General features: G+C 46.0%; 1 protein-coding gene across 3 annotated transcripts in view; it reads left to right on the top strand.

The window, feature by feature from the left end:
* The first annotated feature begins 5,825 nt into the window (after positions 1 to 5,825).
* Positions 5,826 to 12,835, top strand: part of GAD1 (glutamate decarboxylase 1) — a 64,528-nt gene continuing 57,518 nt past the window's right edge. Inside the window, exons 1-3 of one of the 3 annotated variants that reach the window (XM_081934757.1) lie at positions 5,826 to 5,925; positions 7,806 to 7,950; positions 11,900 to 11,962. In XM_081934757.1, coding sequence (XP_081790883.1) covers positions 7,881 to 7,950; positions 11,900 to 11,962 — 133 coding nt within the window. In that variant the 5' untranslated portion in view covers positions 5,826 to 5,925; positions 7,806 to 7,880. Of the gene's footprint in view, positions 5,926 to 5,965; positions 6,088 to 7,481; positions 7,566 to 7,805; positions 7,951 to 11,899; positions 11,963 to 12,835 lie in introns of those variants that run through there. The other 2 variants (XM_081934755.1, XM_081934756.1) reach the window with 2 other exon arrangements.

Raw genomic sequence — 12,835 nt, forward strand, 5'->3', positions numbered from 1 at the left:
AGTTAAGTCAAGAAAACAGCAAATAGGTCGTGGGAAATTGCCACAACAAAGGCAAAAGACAGAAAGAAAAGCAATCTGTTGAGTTGCAAGACCTACCAAGGAGCAAATATTTTCGGGGGGGGGGGGTCAGAGACCCTGATCAGAATCCATAAAAGAAGCAACCAAAACAAGCCCATTATATCCAACATCCTGGGCACAGGTTCACAAACCAGCTCCAGAAAGAGAGGACTGTTGAGTGCTAGAGCAAATGGAAAGTCCCGTTTGCCAGATCCTGAAGATGAAACTCAAATACTTTGGGCACCTAATGAGAAGGAAGGACTCACTGGAAAAGAACCAAATGCTGGGAAAGATGGAGGGCAAAAAAAGAAGGGGACGACAAAGAATGAGATGGCTGGCTGGAGTCACTGAAGCAGTAGGCGTGAGCTTAAATGGACTCCAGAGGATGGTAGAGGATAGGAAGGCCTGGAGGAACGTTGTCCATGGGGTCGCGATGAGTCAGACACAACTTCGCAACTAACAACAAGAGGTGAGAAGGGTTTTCAAGTGCAGTGGACTCAGTTTGACTATCAAAGCTGAAGATCTGGCAGAAAACAAGATTGAGAGAGCTAGGAAATAGTTAAGATAGGAGATCAGTGCTACAAAAACAATGCTAGGAACATAAACACAGAACACGGTATAGAAATCCAGACTAAGCAAACCAAAAGACCAGGCAGCCCCAGAAGGAAAATCAACTCATCTACAATATACAGTGTAATGTCTGCAACAGCCGCTACAAAGGACAACAGGCAGAAGCCTGGCAGAACGCATCCATGAACACCAACTAGCACGATGAAAACTCTTTAATTTCACAATGTATGGACAGACTTAACCCTAGTTTCAACTGGGAAACTGACTATTCTAGACCAAGCCAAGTCCAAAACCGCCAGGGAATTTCTAGAAACCTGGTACTCTGACAAATTAGCCATCAATAGACATAGAGACATAAACAGTACCTATTTACTATGCAAAAGAAAGAATCAACGTGCCATAAAAGGAAATAAAAAAATCAAGGCCCAGATGAACGTAGATTAACTCCCAAGATTAACATCAGACCAACAATCAAGAATAAACAATACAAGGAACTGCCAAACAAGCCCAATGGTAAACAGCCCAACTAATGAACCATCCTTAGCAATATTGACAGGGCAAACCACTAGGATATCAACGGAAAGCAAACCCCACTCTTAACTAGCTCTGGTGATGTGTTACCAAGGTTGGGTAAGAAAACAACCAAGCTCCGAGAGCACCCAGGACCTCTCATCTCCTATCTTTCATCCATTACTGGTCATCTGCCCATGTGATCATGCCTGAGTCTTTATGAAATCTGAATTTAAACCAATATTGGCTAACATTTCTGCTATTTTACTGTGTCCCCACAGTAAACTACATTCGGGATTTGTTGAACATTTTTACTGATCCGTATACATGTAAATCACTTGAATGAACAGATAAAATTGATATAGTAAAAGCAAAAACCCATAACCTTTGATGATAATTACAGTAGAGCCACCTCAAAAACGATCAGACCACTTAAGCTGGAAGCACAAACCATATAACAACAACAACAAATCACTTGAGATAAACTTGAATAGATCACTTGAATATGTATTATAAGAAGAAGCCAAAAAAGTCAAAGTAAGCTAATAAACATAACGGTGCTCAGCATCAGGGCAAAATAAGGTTTGGATGAAAAATAAAATTATATATATATATATAAAATTTATAACGGAGTAGCATAAGTGGTATAAGCAGTAAAGCTGGATGAAGAAGTATTATCACAGAATTAGAAGAAGAAGAAAACTGCACAGCTGATTAAGAGAAAATAAAAATTATTGGGCAAGTGGAGGAGTAAACAAAGCAGTTGATTCGTCTTAGAAAAAGATAAGGAAATGCAGGAGGGGATTAGATTGGGAAAAGAGAAGGTAGTGATGCACAGCTACAGAGCAAGACAAGGAAAGGATTTTTTTTTTCACAAGAAGAAAACAGAAGAAAAAAAGTGGTATATATTTTATGGAGGTGGGTGCTTAGGTTTTGCATCACAGATGTTCAGAAACCCAGATGCCTTAACATATATGATGCTATGAGAAATCTATATCAGTGGTTGACAAGAAATAGCAAGGGTGAAGTGAATCAGCTAAAGTTGAATTGAACAAATGAAACAGTCTAAATGCAATCTCCCCGGAAGGAACAGAAGGAAACGAAGGGTTTCTTTAAATTAGTGTTGAAGTAATATTCCTTCATAATGAGAAAATGTAAAGCACGGTGCTTAAGGTTATATACAGTAGGACTTTATCCACCCCATGCTTCACTTAGATTAAAGTCTTGATAAAGAATGTTGAGTATTATGATTGATGAATATAAATTCATCATAATAGTATGCTTGAAATAGTTTCTATCTTCATTCCCACTAGGAGCTATCAAAACGGGAATTCAGACTACCGCTGGTCCCAATATACTAATAAAGGGCATTGCCATTATTTTTGTGCAACTAGCCAGAAGGCTTAAATTAATAGAACAAACTGGTTCTACAAATTCAGCTTGTGCCTTTTGTTTTTATTGTATGCAAAAAAAATGGTAATTGAATGGACATCACATGCTATTTTTTTTCTTTTTACGACCCTATAATTCCTTTTATTGGGGATTGAATGAACTTAAGTGTTTACTGGCTGGATACCCTTCCTGATGCCTGTGCAGAGTTCACAGCAGATAAATTATCTTTCCGCCCTGATATAGAAATATCACTAACTAGGATTGAACTCTCAATCTCCGGAGTGTGACACGAACATCTTCACCTCTAGGCCACCCCATCTCTCTGAGCATTACATGCTATATTACTAGAGAAAATTTTCAAATTTTACATTTTATGAAATATTCAAGTAATTCACAAGTCAGGGACTTGATGCTGAGCATCAGTATTCTTTTCATGCTGACAAATTCACCTTAAATAATAAAAAAGCCATTATGATCGTCAGGTAGATAGCAGCTTATTTAATAAATTAATAGTTTCAAATTGACCTTTTTATGTAGTAAGTTTCAGAAATAGTAATTAAAATCAACTTTTAACTCAATGGGAAATTCGGAATTTGAAATTAAGATACAGTGCCACCTTGAGAAAGTTCCCTAGTTTTGATTTAAAAAAAAAAAAATCCATAATAAAAGGAATCGTGTCTGTCTTTTCTGTAGGTGTTTGTTAATAATTATTTTAATTTTAAAAGCCCTTTGCTTTGAAGGGGGACCAGTAATGGCAGTTCTGGGAGCCTTGTTTTCTTAATGATCTCCTGTTAGGGGAAGCCCATGTTGAATATATTTAGGCTGTACTTCCAGTTTAGCTTTTATAAACTTCTGCAATCAAAAATGTTGATCATTCTGAAAAATCATAAACAGTTGGTTGCTCTTTGTTAAGTCTTCCAACTGAGCCTGCAGGTGTTGAGGATAAAGTAATATTTATTCATGTTATTGTTTTCACAAGTTGAAGTGCTTTGATTGCTTCATTGTTCCCACTGATAAAATAAAACTAAAGCTACAGGCAAATTGTAGCTTATAGTCGGAGGAAATTCAATAAATTTAGGTTCTGTGATATCTCCTATTACATACTATTGTAGGCCAGAAGCAGAAAGACAACAGATCTGAATCAATTAATACATCTCTATGTGACTTTCAATATTTCTACACAAAAATTTCTAAATTAGACTGCTGAAATTCAGTACACTTGGAGAAAATCATGGAATTTATTAAAATTGGTTCATATCTCTACACAAAACATACATTTCTGGACTGAATATGTGATCAAACATTCTTCTCCATTGGACAGATCTTAGAGTTCTAGAGAAGATCCTTGCCTAGGCTAAAATTTATTCACCTTGCTGTAGATCTAATTCCCAGGGTCCCCCCCCAACATCAGTAAGTCTATCTAATTATTTTTCCTTCTGATAATAACAGCGATATTTTCATAACTATGGTCTGTTCGTTTTATCCTATCTTGATTCTATTTACTAATGGTGAGGGCCACTTATGCCATTCCCTCAACTCTTATTCTGACAATACTTAGCCTAAGTACATGTTCATCTCTGAGCAATGAGTATCTGGAGAGAAAGGGGCTCGAATTAATAAGCAGCAGGTCTGGAAATAATTACACAGTCCAGCCCCCTTCCTTCTTAGCTGCGGAATCCCATTTCTGACGTTGCTTTTCGCTATAGCGAGAACAGCCTTTTTAATCACCCTAATTATCTTCCTGTCCGTTGCTGCTCTCCATGGTGCTGAAATCGATTGCTACACAATAGAATTGTCCCCCTTGTACCGCCCACCGCCTCTCATTGCAGCCTTTGAGCAGGGTCTTCGCACAGAAGCAGCCCTGAACTACCCTTAAGTGATCAGGGTTATTTATCTTTTTCTTGCAGAAGTACTCGAGGCAAATACACACACACAAACACACACACACTGTGCAAGTCAAGTTCATTTTTAAAAAACACGATTTTACCGGGGCGGGGGAGTTAAGAGATCGGATGGTTAACTGCGAAGCTTAATGCGAAATCTGTCCCTGAGCGTCACACCGTGGGGTGTAGTATTGTTTTCTTATCGTTCAAGCAGGGACCTGAAGTTGCTCTGAAACTCTTTTATTTATTTATCTTTCCCAAACAGTGAATCATGGTCTCATCGTGGCAAACATTTTAAACACTTTTTAAAAATAGTACCTGTTTGGGATGGAACAGGACGTGGCTGATCCCTTCTTAAACAGAGCAAAATGGTCGTTTCGGTGGGTAGTCAGCTATTTGCTGCCTATTACTCTCTGACGGGGTTGGGGGGGGGGTTTAAGTTATTTTACGGAAGTCCTTCAATAAAGGACAAACTTGAGACTTCACGGGCGCTGCCTGGTTCTTCCTTTCAGCCTTTCCTAATGCAACTACTCTTTTCCTCCTCCCCTGATTTAGGTGTCACAATGCTCTCCGTTCCCCCTCGGAGAAGCATTTATATTAATCTGATATTACCAGGCTCCAAGCTAATAAAAAAAAAACATAAATTGGCAACACGGAAGAACATTTCTTAAATTCAGTATGATCTTTTCCCATCCCCTTGGCAAAGGAAGAAAAAAAAAGGAGCAGTTAAGAAATGCAAATTTAATGCGCGTGGTTAAAACCGAATCCAAACGATTAAGTGTCCTATTTTTGTCAGCAGACTCCGGGGAACGTCTCATTTTTTATTCGTTGGCGCCACCTAGTGGCGACGTGGCAATTCGGTTTTCCGACTTCGCCGAACCCAGGCGCGTCTGCAAGAAAAAGAAACGCGATTCTCCTTAAAACGATTATTTCATCGTATAAATAGCAACTCGTGATATTTTTACCCGAGAAAGACAAGGGAAACCCTAAAAGGAGGATCGTAGGGGGTCTTTTGAAGAACGGGACTTTATAATAAAAGCTGAACATGACAACGCTCCTTCTACAAACGCTTATATTGCCAAAAAAATTGTAATCTTGCTTGGATTCCTAAGAATTCAAGATTTCTGTCTGAATAATAAGGAAGGACCGTTTCCTAAAAATGCGTGGTAGAAGAGCGCTGGGTTATTTGCAAGCTGAACCACCCCCACCCCTCACCCCAGTCGTGATAGGGCTCCGAATGGGTTCAAAACAGCCGTCACGTGCACTGCCCTACGGTCCTCCTTTCGGAAGCCAGAACACCTGCAAGTCAATCACATTAGCTTGATAACGCGCGTGATTCAACCATCCACCGCCCCCCCCCCCCCCCGCCTTAACACCCTCACGCCTTCCTCCCCCTCGGCTGGGATGGAAGAAGCGGGGTGACTTATGTCAGCGTTGCAACACATCTCAGTCGAAGCTTCTCGCTTTTAAAAAGCAAAGCCCAGGCAGGGGACTTGGCAGCCCGGGAGGGGAGGTCAGTTCGAATTAAATTCCAGAGCGCCATTGATATTCCGCCGTCGTTTCTGGGGGGTGGGGGAGTTTATAAGGGCCAAGCCTTCTTAAAATCTCGGATTTTTTTCGATCCGATGCGTTTTGGACTCTGGGAGTTGGTTCTCGCGTTCTCTGTCTCCCGTTGGTAAGTATTTGCGATGTGTTTCTTTTATCCTTGTATTTCTTGTATTTCTTTTATTGCCACCTCCACCCGCCTCGATTTTCTCGTTTCGGCAGGAATTTGAGACCGTTCTTCTCTCTCCGTAACGCTGTTTCTACGTCCTCCGCTGAATATTTGGGAAATATTTGGGAGTGGATGGCGTTTGATCATAACCTGTTACTTCACCTCCCAAACTCGGCTGGGGGCATCCGTCCTTGTCGGCTCCCGGAGTTCAAGAATTGAGGTCGTGGGGTTGCACGGGTTTTCGATTCGGTAGGCGAACTTAGAACCAAAATCCCAGCCAACCCGTCTCTATATTTGGCACGAATGAACGCTTGAACGAAAACTTTTGTGGTTAAAAAGGCAACCCTGATTGGGGTTGTTTCCATCGGGAGAAGAAGAAGAAAAATCTTTCGTACATTTGCTGCCAGCTTGTGTGTGTGTGTATGTGTGTGTGTTGTGTTGTGTTTAATCAACGTGGCGAAACAACTCTGAGACGCCCCAGCGGTGGCGGCGTCCTTAGGCGGGGAAAAAGGAGACAAATGGGTTGATCCGTTTGTCCAGATCCAGAAATCTTGGAACCCGGAGACGGCATGAAAAATTCCACAGAAAGGCCGAGCAGCTCCAACCCAACGCTTGGATTGTATTTATGAAATTACAAAAGCCGAATTTTGTCCATTTGGAGGGCATTGATCGATCCCGAAGGGCAAGTAGTTATTTCCCCGCTCCGTGGCGCACCTTTTTTGCCTTCCCAATGCTTTGGGGGTGGGTGGGTATTTCGCGACCTGCTAATTGCTGTGCCGGCCGAATGTGTTAGGCTTACGGGCTTCTTTTATCCGCATTGGGGGTTCAACCCCCACCCCCACACACACAACTAAGCAAACGGCAATGCTTTCTATAGTATTTCATCTGAAACGGAAATAAAATTGGAAGAAAGGAGGTATCTATGCCGCAAAAATCGCGTAACCTAAGAGTGCAGGTCTCTCTCTCTCTCTCTCTCTCTCTCTCTCTCTCTCTCTCTCTCTCTCTCTCTCTCTCTCTCTCTCTCTCTCTCTCTCTCTCTCTCTCTCTGTGTGTGTGTGTGTGTGTGTGTTCTGAGCATGCTTATTGGAAGTTGCTTTCCCATTTGGCGTGAATCATAATTAGCCTCCTCATCGGCCTTTAATAGAGCTGCCCTAGACGTTCCGGTCAGCTGAATCTATCCTTCTCTCTACCGCCGGCGACACGCCAGTTTATTTCCCATCCCGGCCAGGAGCCAAAGGAATGGCTTTCTCAGTTCCTGAGCCCCGTCCAGACAGCTTCCCTCTCGCCCTGCTGAGCAGCCGGCGCTGCCTCTTCTAAAATCCGACTTAGGCGTCGTCACCTCCAGCCATTTTTCCCTCCAAATCGCTTTGTCTGAGAGCAGGATCGGCGCTGCCGTTGCGGGGCTTCGGTGGGAATCGGGACTCCTCTTCTTGTTCGTGGTGTGTATCCACACCTTCCTTTTGTGCAGGCTTCTCTCTGCACACATTACCCACCCGCACAGGCGCACCGTCCCCACCCTTCCGCCGACCACCGCTACTTCCCGAGGAGTTTAATAGCTTATTGTTGGCTGCAGACTCGTTTTCTGGATCGCCCCGAAGAAAGGGGGAACAGAGGGAGACAACGACCCCAAGCTCTTCCGAGGGACAGGTTTCTAAACTCGCTTTTCTCTTTCATTGCAGCCCGACCTTTTTGGGGGAGTCGGAGGAAGACCAAAGGAAGACTCCTGGGACCCAAGGGTTGTGCCTCTGGACCTCATGGCTACCTCGGATCCCTCCTCCTCCAACACCGCTCAGGATCCCAACCCAACTAATTTACGACCCACAAGTAGGTCTCGGGTTTTCGTTTGCAAACCTCGGCCCTGCATGCGCCTTCCTTGAAAGCAAGGACTTCCAGAAAGACAGCAGAGAAGCACGAACCCCGCTCCCCACTCCCCCCCAAAAAGACCAACATGGAAGCCTTCTTCGACCCCCCCCCCCTCCGCTAAAACCGAGAGGATGCCGAAAATGAGCTTGTGGGGATTGGGGTGGGTGGGTAGTGCGTAGTTTTCTTTCTGCTTGAAAACAAAGAGACCTGATGCTATTCCTAACGAAAGGCGAGGGGAAGGTGGAATATCTGGTGTCGCCGCCATCTCCCACCCACACCCCCCGCCATTGACTTGATGCTAGAGGAAAGGGCAGGAGGTTCTGCAAACGCTCGTGGCCCTTTGTGGACGCCTCGGGTCTCAAAGCGTCCTTCCCCGTTTTCTTCCGCTTCGGCAGCCGTTCCTGGGGCCCCTCGGAAAGGCAGGTCAGGGCAGAATTGCTCGCTGCCCCGAATTGGAGGGGAGATTGGCAGGTGCCAGTGACAAGCGAGTGATGCTGCAGGTGGCGGGAAGGGAGGGAGGGAGGGAAAGAGGAAGAAAGGAAAAGAAAGGGAGGGAGGGAGGGAGGGAGGGAGGGAGGAAGGAAGGAAGGAAGGAAGGAAGGAAGGAAGGAAGGAAGGAAGGAAGGAAAAAAAAAAAAGGAAGGAGCTACTCAATGATTGACTATAGCGCGTTCAGACAGCCACCTAGCTCCTATAGAAAAAACCGAGCTGGAATCAGGCTGGAATTGACATGATCTCCGGAGACAAAGAGGGGGGCGGGGAGGGTGCTCGAATGGGAAGGAAACGAAGCCTGGCGAACCCCGCCAAGCAGGGAATGGCGTTTGCCCTAGAAGGGCTCTCGGGGTTATGAAGCATGAACGCCCAGACGTCGCTGTGAATATCAGCGGCAATTGCAAGGGGAGAATGGGGCGGGGTGAAGAGGAGGAGGGTGTGTGTGTGTGGCAACCAAACAAAAATCGTTCCTTTACGGTGGACCTTTCTGCCGTTTCTCCCCCCCCCCCCCCCCCCGCTGTAAAGCTGCCCAACTCCTAAAATGAGCAAACGGCACGCCGGGTTGGGGATGCTTGTTCATATTGCGCCTTGCTTGGCTCGCTTCCTTGGCTTGACAAAGGGAAGAGGGGTGTGTGTTGTGTGTGTGTGTTCGTTCCCCTCGGCAAAACTGCCCGCCGTCTTCCCGCCTTTCAAAGGAATGCGCCTCCTGCTAGGCGCCCCCAGCGCTGACAATTGTGCCGGGCGCGCAATTGGTGCCCGCGCTCCCCCAGCCATTCCCTCTATTGTTTCCCGACGGCTGGCGGGCGCTTCTTCGGCTGCCTTCGAAGTCCGGCGGGGAAGGCGCGTGGAGGGTTTCCGTGGGAGGGTGGGAGGGAGCAGGGGATATTTTATTGCCCTCCTCTCTTTGACGCGCCCCCACCTCGCCTCTCTGGCTGCCTCGGGCGGGGAGCGAGGCTGTTTTCCAGTCCTGTCAGAGCCATTCTCATCTCCTGCCATTCTTTTGCCCGCGCTTCCCTTTTGGCTCCCCTCCCCGCCCCCGTTTCGCCCTCCCGGTGTCCTTCTTGGCTACTCCAGTCTCCTCTTTTATTGAGGCACATACACACACACCGTTGCCTTTGGTCCCTGACAGCCCCTTCACCCCTCCCCAGCCCTCTTCGTCAGCAACCCTCGTTTGTCTATCGCGGTTCAGTGTCATCTCTGCTATATCACCCAACCGTCTGATTTGGGTAGGGGGTTTCCCCCCACCCCCACTCCCTGTTTCCCTTTCTCTCCGGCCTGGCTTGTTTCCTTCGCCTTTCCTTTTTCCTGTCTATTTTTCTATCCTCTGTGCAGTTTTCAGAAGACTTGCCTCTTCCAGATACACTCTTTTTCTGCAAGCCCGTCAACTGTCTAGATCAGTCCGCCCAAAGATGATGTCTCCTAGATGAAGTTCAATTCCCAGCCCTGGGAATCCTGATATTGGAGTCCAGTGCATCTGGCGGGCACCAGGTTGGAGAAGGCTGCAACAGGCGGCTCTTTGTCTTTGCCCATCCGGTGCTGCCCCTATAGGTGATCCAAAGAACAAGGAAAGCTTCTGGGCATTGAAAGCAAAAACGGGGACTGAAGGCAGAGGGTGGGTGGAGCCAAAGTCCAGGACCTTCCCTTCAGAGCTCCGCCCCTTTCTGTTCAATTCCCAAGAAGCAATAAGGAGAAGTGGTAGTTCGAACCGTTCCTATTTTCTTACATGCTGTTTTGAAATTGTGGAACCTCTCAGACTTACATGGAAATATGAGCCAGTAGTGTCATTTAGTAACCATTCTCAAAGTGTGTGAAGTTCTTCAAGACTAGGATAGGTTACGGATTGAGTTAGGAAAGGTCAAACATATTCAAAAATTTCCCATGACGCCTTTGCAATATTGTTTTAAATGGCTCTTGCCTTAAATTTATTTGAAGAAAACTTCCCAATGTCATGCAAGCTCTATCTGGATCTCTCTTCAAATCTTAAGTGGTGTAATGAAATAATACTGTACATTTTAACCTCATCATTCGCTTCCTTTTAGGATCCTGGTTTGTGGTCCATATGACAACATCCCAAATACTCATCTGAAAGCCACATGGATTTAGTAAAAGTAGCATATCACTAACCTCTTGGCCTTTTTATATTTTTATTTATTGGACAGTCTTTCGGTCCAACGAAGTTTCCAAGGCATCCGTAATCTTTCCCCCCACTCATATCAGTTGTATGTCCTTTGCATATTCTTTTAATCCAGTTTTGGGTCATTTGCTTGTCATTCTCTTGTCATTTTCCCTTCACTTTTTATCCCGGTACTGGATGAGATACTGGAAACTTGAAAGCAGGAGGAGGCATCCATTCCTAGCAGAATACATCTTTATTTTTTTCCCCTGCTGGTTAAGCTACCCTTGCTGTTGTGTACTGCCCACCTTCCTAATAAAGTCGTGATTCCCATTAAAAAAGAAGAAGAACAAGGAAGTGGGCTGCACGAAGGCCATCAGCTCCTCCCTTCCTTTCAGCACCTCCGGGAATGGACAGCGCAATGCGCGCTTCAGCTGCCTGGAGTGGGGCAGAGGAAGAAGGCCGGTGGGAGGGGGTGAAGAGAGCAGGCCGGATGAAAGGTGTCTCGAAAAGGGGGGAGCAAGCGGACGTGAGAGGCCTTTTAATGTGCCACCCTGGCTGGTTCGTCGGCTGCAACCTAGTCATGCAAGTCTGATCATCTAGTCAAATACTATTGTTCACCCAATTAATTCTTGAACTCTTCCATGACCCCCATTTCATGCTAGTTTATTTTAAGCTGCCACTTTCATGGAAGCCTGCCAGTAAATTATTAGGAGATCGGATCTCTCCCAGCTGCCTGTTTCTTCCTGATAGGACCCTCTTTGGCCACTGAGCCTTGAAGCCACTAGGCTCCTGCTTGTCCACACACGTGTCCGTCAATCAAGCCACCCATCACGGCCTCATCCGCTACCGCTCCCAGTATTGCTGAGCTTAAAGCGTGGTTAGCAAAGAAATAAAGCGGAGAAAAAGAAAACAGCTGCTCTCCCACGCAAGTCACGCCAAGAGCTGATGCCTTACGTAGCCTCAATCCCAGGACACCGTATAAAAAGCTATTAGCGCTCCATTTACATGGATGATTAAGATCGTCTTAATTCGCGGTGGGGGGGGGGGGATAAAGAGGAATTAGATTTGTATGCCACTGATGCCCACTATATCGGCACCCCATCAAAAAAAAAACCCAACAACCTTGAATCGTTGGACTTTTTTCCACACCTAGTAGATGGCCCTTTTTCTAAATATTCTGCTTTTGTGAAATCTCACGTGTCGATTTGCATAATTTGCCAGATAAGAATTGCAATTCAGCACGTGAGGTATCCATCCGCTTCTGTAGGAGGTAATTTTTGTCGTTGTTTCTATTCCCTTTAGCCTATGACACCTGGTGTGGTGTAGCTCATGGTTGCACGAAGAAAATCGGGCTCAAGATATGCGGTAAGTGAAAAGAGGCAAAAAAAAAGAGCACACTTTTCTCACCCAACTCCCTCTCACCCACACCTACACACACTCACAACTAGACCCGCCGCTTCCTCTCTTATGCATTATCTTGAGTCTGTAATCACTCACACAGCTTTCATTCTTTCATTTAAAAAAAATTCCGGGAGACCTGAAAGGAACTCGGTTGGTTGGCAAGGAAAGTAGGCTACCTTCTTTTATCTTGAGACGAGGCAGAGGCGGAATGAAGCTGCCAAGAGGGGCTCCTCCTCCCTCCTCCCACGGAGAAGTTTAACAAGGCAGCCGCTAGCTAGGCTCTTCTTTTAGAAGAGAAGGGGGGGAGGGCTGGGATGGGAGGAGAATCCCATTTGCTTTTTTTCCTGGGTCGGAATCGGGCGCTGTAAACTCTTGCGCCACCTACTGGTCAACGTGAGCGAAAAATGTGCACCCATTTTCCCATTCCCGAACGATTTTCCCATTCGAAGGCGATTGACTCGCGGCGGTGCAAGCAAAGGGGCTTTCCTAGTAGCCAGAAAGCCCGGTTCGGGGGGAGTTAGGAACAGAAATTGCACCGCGAGGTCGCGAGGGGGAGATCGGTGGGCAGGAAGCCGGGGGTGCGGGAGGTGCTTATGCGGAGCAGAAATGGGAATCGTGAGACTCTGTGTGTGTGTGTGTGTGTGTGTGTGTGTGTGTGTGAGAGAGAGAGAGAGAGAGAGAGAGAGGGAGGGAGGGAGGGAGGGAGGGAGGGAGGGAGGGAGGGAGGGAGGGAGGGAGGGAGAGAGAGAGAGAGAGAGAGAGAGAGAGAGAGAGAGACAGACAGACAGACAGACAGACAGACAGACAGACAGACCGACCGGAAGAAACAAGTGGAAA

Source organism: Natrix helvetica (assembly GCF_964273705.1).
Source record: "Natrix helvetica genome assembly, chromosome: 1".
NCBI lineage: Eukaryota > Metazoa > Chordata > Lepidosauria > Squamata > Natricidae > Natrix > Natrix helvetica.